Here is a 6,900-nt window from a genome sequence, read left to right as displayed (position 1 = left end):
GTCTGCCGACAATGCGGTACAAATTACGATAACGATAATGTTAATTTCATTGATATTATTTAATGTCTACAAGACGTCTCTCTAATACAGTAAATACTGAATAGTAATACCTATGCATACTAACCTGTGCAAATATCTATTAATCAATTGAGTATTTATTATTTATTAGAATAATATATTGTAATAAAAGAAAAGAAAAACCCAACAGTTTCAGCTGGTGGAGTCGAAGAAAAGGAATATTTCGTATTTGTAAGTATTTAGTTTACAAAAATGTTGTGATAACGTATTTACTTACAAAAACGATCATAATTTGTTCCCATATATTTGTTGTTTGTTGCAGAACAGTTTTTCAAATGTCAGTCACAATGTTTGGAACTTGCCACAAGTTACTGAAAGGTAAATACCTATAGTATTTTAATAGTTGACTGACCATTATATGTGTCTAAAGAATAATGAAACGTGTTTTTTTCATTAGTTGTTTCAGCTATTGAATTATCATTCATTTTACTTTGTTATTTTTTTCATTACTTATAGGTTTCTTCTTATATTCATGTATTTACATAATATTATGTTAGTTATAATGATTGCTTCTCCTCTCTGTGGTCTGGGACTAGTGATAAGTTAAGTTGAATTATTTTTTTTCCAGCATAAAATATTCTCAACATTTTTACCTAAAAAGAACCAGATTCATTTTTAAAAATGACTTCCAAGTTCAGACAGAGTTTCAAAGTTGTCGACAAAGCTCTTTTGCGATGGTTCCCAGGCCACATGGGGAAAGGTATGAAACAAATGCAGCAAAAATTGAAATCAGTTGACTGTATCATTGAAGTCCACGATGCCCGAATACCACTTTCTGGCCGCAATCCAGATTTTAAATACTCTATTTCAGGATTGAAACCTCACATTTTAGTATTGAACAAAATGGATTTAGCTGATTTAAATTATAAGCAGAAAGTTGAAGAAAAAATTATGCTTGAACAGAAAATATCAAAAATAATTTATACAAACTGTAAAAATTCTTTATGTCCAGGTGTAAAAAAAATTATGCCCACTGCATTAAGTCTCATAAAAGGATCAAATAGATATAACCGTTCAGAAAACATTGATTCTCGAATAATGGTTATTGGTGTGCCTAATGTGGGAAAATCATCTTTGATTAATTCTATTAGAAACACAATTCTTGGGAAAAAAAGTGCTGCTCCTGTTGGAGCAATAGCAGGTATTACTAGAGCAGTCCAAAATCAAATTAAAGTGAGCCATGACCCATTAGTTTATGTTCTTGATACACCGGGAGTAGTTTCTCCAACAATTAAAAATGTTGAAACTGGATTAAAACTTGCATTGTGTGCGACTTTACAAGATCATCTTGTTGGTGAAGAGATAATTGCAGACTACTTGTTGTATTGGTTTAATAAGAATAACTATTTTGATTATGTTTCATACTTAAATTGTGATGAACCTACTGATGATATACGAATAGTGCTAGCAAAAGCTGCAATTCATCGCAAGTCTAGTATCAAGTATCTAAACTTTGATGGATCGTATATTTATCGACCTGACATGCAAGGAATGGCTAGAAATTTTCTAAATGCATTTCGTACAGGAGTTTTTGGAAAAGTACTTTTAGATAATGATTTATTGTAAAAAAAAAATTTAGTTGAAAATAAATGAACATTGCTTAAATTTTTAGATGAAATTGTTTTTGTTGTATTTAAAAAAAAAAAAAAATATGTTTATAAGTTATAACTAAAATAATATAATTTCTTAATACGTAGGTGTTAATAGTTTTGTAAATTATATTCATTCTTAATCTGGTAACTTTATCTTTCACTATTGGAATTATATTTATAAGATTCAACAAGAGGCATTGTTTGGCTGCTTTCCCAACTTAAGTCTTGAAATAAATTTAAGTATTCCACCCTTTAATGTAAATAAAAATTATTACATCATTGGTTCCGAAAGTTAGTTTGAATAAATAATAATTAACAGTTTTATTTTTATCTTGTTATTTATGACAAATGTATTTCATTTTTCTTTAAGTTTATACAATATTGTCTGAGACTATAATAGTAGTCTAATTTTACTGCAGAAAATCAAATATTATGTGTTATTTTATTTTTATTTTATGCTTCATACATTTACGAAAACTCCATTGTGATATTGAGAAATGAGAATACACTTAAAAATGTATTTCCTCCCATTTTTATAAAAATGTTTTGTCTCTAAAAATAACTTAACACTTAACAGTAATTTTTAAACAATATGCAAGAACGTGTTTTTTCTGTAGCACATACAAAAACGACAGGTATTAAAATATTGCTAGAACAGCCTCTCAATAATAATATTTAAGAGTAAATAAAGTATACAGGTTAAAAATATATTTTTTTTGAGTAAAATGCTATAAAAATGACATTTTAGATCTTTTAAGTACCGAAGTTTGATCTATAGAATGATAAATAATAATTTATAAAATGAATAATGTATTATTTGCTATGTTTTTTTTAATACTAGGTAATGGTGAATATTTAGTTAAGTACTTACTTATTTGTCTATAAAATACTTTGAAATTGGTTAAAATTGAAACATGTAATAATATTATATTATACCTAATTACGCGTACGAGCTATACTGCAGTCTATCGATCAGAGCATTCCAAGTAACATTGGCACATTGCACATATTCAAAGATGCACTAAAATATTATGATTTCTTTTATTAAAAATGTTATAAAATATGTCTTACGATAAGTACCTAGGTATAGTAATGGTTTTATGCAACTAATTTGCATATTTCTATGTACATATTGTACTCTTATATTTTAAAATAAATTATTATTCAAGGCGCGTTTTGATTTAATTTGCAAAAAAAAATTCCTAATTCATTCGAAATTACATATTTTCATATTATTCCTGCGTTTTAATTTTATTCTGTAAGTAACTTATTTCTTAAAATAATATATTGTAAATTAATAATCTAATAAACTTTAAACGCTTGTTATAATATTTTATCTAAATCTAAAAAAAAAATACTTGTATAAATGAAAATAATTTATTTATATTAGTACTTACGAATTACAATATTGTTGTGTTTATTTATTAGTTTTTATTGTGGACCGGGTGTACTGTAAGATAAGTACTTCAATCTTTGCTGTGTACCTACTTACTATTATAATAATATGTAAACTAATCGTATTAAACAATAATAAGAACATGTTGTAAAGGTATTTTTTATCAGAGTATAGTGAACAATGTAAATATATATAGTCGAACAAATGAACAATATAATAATTGTTTTATAATTTATAGTAATTTATTTAATCCTTATTTTAAACATCACTAATTGTCTAGTGATTTTATGGTTAACTAATAGATAATATACGCACTGTATGTTTATTTATTCAGGGATAAGTATTGGCGTAAGCACGAGGTACATGGGTAGGTTCCGAACAAACAGATTTAACCCATGGACCAATTTGCAAAAAACCATTGGCCAAAAAAAAACGGAAGCAATAGACGGAGACGTGCTGGCATTTAAAAGTGAGGTAGGTACTATTATTACTTATATATTATTTATTGTGAGGTGCCTATACATAGGTCCATAGGTGTATAATATATTTTTACGCTGCATTCGTTCGAGTTTATTTTTATTTTCATTACGCGTATAAAATATAATCTTATATTCTCTATTCGCTGTATTACTATAATTTCGTTAAATTGTGTTTTGTCAAGCATTTGGTTAACATACCTAACCCGTATGAAAAGGAAAAACGGTTGTGCATTCTCTGCAAAATGAACATTGTTCCGGACTACAAGAACACCAGGATGTTATCGCAGTTTATATCCCGTTTTACTGGTCGTATTTACGGTAGACACATTACAGGTCTTTGCCGACACAAACAAGACCACGTTGAAAAAGAAATTAAAAAATCCAGGGAAGCAGGTTAGTACCTTTATACTTTATAGATCCTGCATCCCCTGTGTTATTCCACGTATTCCTTTCGTTGTAAATAATTACACGTGTGTTATTTCCCTCGTGTCTTTTTACTATTATTACACATTTACACCTAATTTCCGGTCGTAGGTATAAACATTGACTGAGACGCGTGCAATTATTTTTGTACTTACAACGTATTACTGACTCACAATTGGCGTAGGTTCCTTCTTTCTTTCTTTCCAATTCCTAACCGATGTCAAGATCCAAGGCATATTTCTGTATAACCATTAGCTTCCTACTACCTATTCCATACGCTTGCCTGCTAAATCTACAATACATTATTCCCACAGTTGTATAATTTATAACCAAAATTAAATTCTGAATTTGATTATGAACATGGACTGTATACGTACTTTTTAACGGTGATTTTGATAGTTTATTATTTTGTTTTCAGGTTTGATGCCGTTTTATTTCAGAAATCCAGAATTTAGCCATGACCCTAAACTGTTCGACCCTGACAATCCTTTTAGACCTCATCATTATTAATGTTACCAAATCATATAAAAAATAATGTTGTATATTCAAAATCAATTGTCCAGTTCAATAATAATAAAATGTAGATGTGCGTTTTACATGCAAATATGAAATGTGATTTAGTTTCTATAAATTAATTGGTACTTTTATTATTTTTTGTTTCACACGAAGTTTGTATATTATTGCTATTATAAGTAATTAGTATTTTACCCATCTATATGATTATAAATAAATAGCTAAACATACATAAATCCTATAACTACTTACACTACTATCAGGATGGTTCAAAATCGTTTAAGTATATTGATAAAGACTACTGTGGGATATAATGGTATTTTAACAATTACCCATAGGGCATAGGTACTTAAAAACTTAAACGAATTTAACGCCTTAACGGAATGTCGGAATATCTATAGTGTAGGTAACCACGTATATATATATTAAAAATAGGTATAACTAGGTAGGTACATAAATATTTCTAAAAGATGGCAGGGACTCATATTCAAAGGACCTCCATATTATATGAACTATTTGTGTATATTTTATTTTTATTAGCTTCAAAAATGTATTATAGTTCAACGTTTCATGAAAATATAGATAATTATGTTATTGAATTATATTGAAACATAATTTAGTAATATAATAATACAATGTACGACGCTAGAATAAATATATATATAATAATATATTACCATTGATTATAGTATAATATGTTATAACATCGATTATCGATAATTAGAAATAAACTCGGGCAAACAAAAGTATAACCTCAATTGGGCGCGCCGGTCCGTTTCTATATTTCTCCGAGGTTCAGACTTCAGATCTATTCAATATTGTTTATGCCATACAGCGGAAAGGAGGACGTCAATAAAATTAAGAGGACGCCACACCAGCGTTTGTAGTTTCCGTCTTACAAACGTACAGTATTACTAATTTTGTACGCTCACAATAATCCATTATACTCTGTTTCTTTTAAAATTAGATTGAATTGGCGTATTATTAAATTAAATTAATTGAAAGGTAAGATTATCTTTTTTCTTATGTTTTAACATAATTGTGCATGTTATGAGTAAGCGGGTAAGTACAATTATGGATGTCGTTCTGCTGTACAAAGTGTACTAGTAAAGTTGTATTCAATGTATTTTGCACCGCCTTATTTTATATTCATTATATCACTCATTTACTTATTGTACCTACCATTTATTGCATATAGATTAAACATTTTCACTAAATAAACAACGTTTTTTATATAAAAAAAATTTAAACTTGATACATTTTGTCAAAAATCGAACTTTCAATGCTTGTTAAAAAAAATATATCTGTATTTTTAGTATTTTTCAACTGCTATTGTAACAATATATCAAGAGCCTTGTATTAAATTGTCATGCTTTTTGACCCAACAAATACAATGTTATTGACATTTATAAAAAAACAAAAAAATTTCAATGTCTGTTAACAGCTTAAAACGAGTCAAAATATTTTGAAAACTTTATTAAGTATATTAATTGATAAAATAAACATGTGGTGTAAATTTCAAGTATCTACAGCTATTCGTTTTTGAATTAGGTACAATAAAATAAGATAATCGTTACATAAGAAATGGAGTGTGAATATCGAATGTTATATACTTGTTGAACTTCAAACGATTACAAAAGTTTAATTTGACTTTCCGGTGTATATTTTTTTTTTTGATAAAGGTGGACATAGATACCTATGAGGAATCTTGTATTACATTTTCAAATCTTAGATTTAATAAGAAAAATTTTAATGAATTTCTATCTCAAAATATTTTGCAAGTTTTCATGATTTTTACATATTTTGTCAAGATTTAAACTTTAAATGCGGATAAATAAAATTGTGAATATGGATTTTTAATATTTTTCAAATGTCATTGTAAAAATATATTAAGAGCCTTGTATTACATTTTCAAGCTTTTTGCCCCAACGAATTAAACTTATCTATTTATTGACATTCATAGAAAAAAAACTAAAAGACATGTAAACTCAAAATATCCGTAAATAGCTCAAAGCAAGTAAAAATATTTTGAAAGTTTTATTATGGTGTATATAAACATTCAGTGAACATTTCATGTATCCAGGGTCATTTGTTTTAAAGTTAACACAAAACCAAATACAAGGATTTAGTCAAAAACCGATTTTGAGTAAAAATTCCCGTTTTTCTTTAATTTCTTTTGTTTTTCCCGGCGCTTTTGAAAACACTTGGGAATGTTGACCTCCTTAATGCACCAACTAGATTCACTTTCCCATCGAAGAAGATACTGAAGTTGAAAATTAAAGCATTATTTTGACTATTTATCGTGTACACAGATACAAAAACAAAAATAAAAAACACATTATTGTAAAATCACCGCACCGCTCCTCTCTAAATCTAAAACAAATTATAAATTGATACCAGCTATTGCTATTGGTAAGTT

The 6,900-nt window shown here is 27.7% G+C and overlaps 1 protein-coding gene across 5 annotated transcripts; it reads left to right on the top strand.

Moving 5' to 3' along the window:
• Positions 1–15: 15 nt before the first annotated feature.
• On the top strand, positions 16–4,681 carry LOC132945239 (mitochondrial GTPase 1-like). Of its 5 annotated transcripts, XM_061014920.1 has the most exons (6): positions 42–249; positions 341–396; positions 647–778; positions 3,401–3,540; positions 3,728–3,938; positions 4,387–4,681. In XM_061014920.1, the coding sequence occupies exons 3-6, from the start codon at positions 700–702 to the stop codon at positions 4,476–4,478; spliced, it is 522 nt and encodes a 173-aa protein (XP_060870903.1). In that variant the 5' UTR covers positions 42–249; positions 341–396; positions 647–699; the 3' UTR covers positions 4,479–4,681. The 5 variants fall into 5 exon arrangements, with proteins under 5 accessions (XP_060870902.1, XP_060870901.1, XP_060870903.1 ...); XM_061014923.1 differs by lacking the exon at positions 647–778 and having other exon boundaries at positions 45–249; positions 346–396; XM_061014922.1 differs by lacking the exon at positions 647–778 and having other exon boundaries at positions 46–249.
• The last annotated feature ends 2,219 nt before the right edge of the window (positions 4,682–6,900 follow it).

This window comes from Metopolophium dirhodum, chromosome 5, assembly GCF_019925205.1.
Source record: "Metopolophium dirhodum isolate CAU chromosome 5, ASM1992520v1, whole genome shotgun sequence".
In the NCBI taxonomy this organism is placed as follows: domain Eukaryota; kingdom Metazoa; phylum Arthropoda; class Insecta; order Hemiptera; family Aphididae; genus Metopolophium; species Metopolophium dirhodum.
This window is presented reverse-complemented; position numbering and strand designations above follow the sequence as displayed.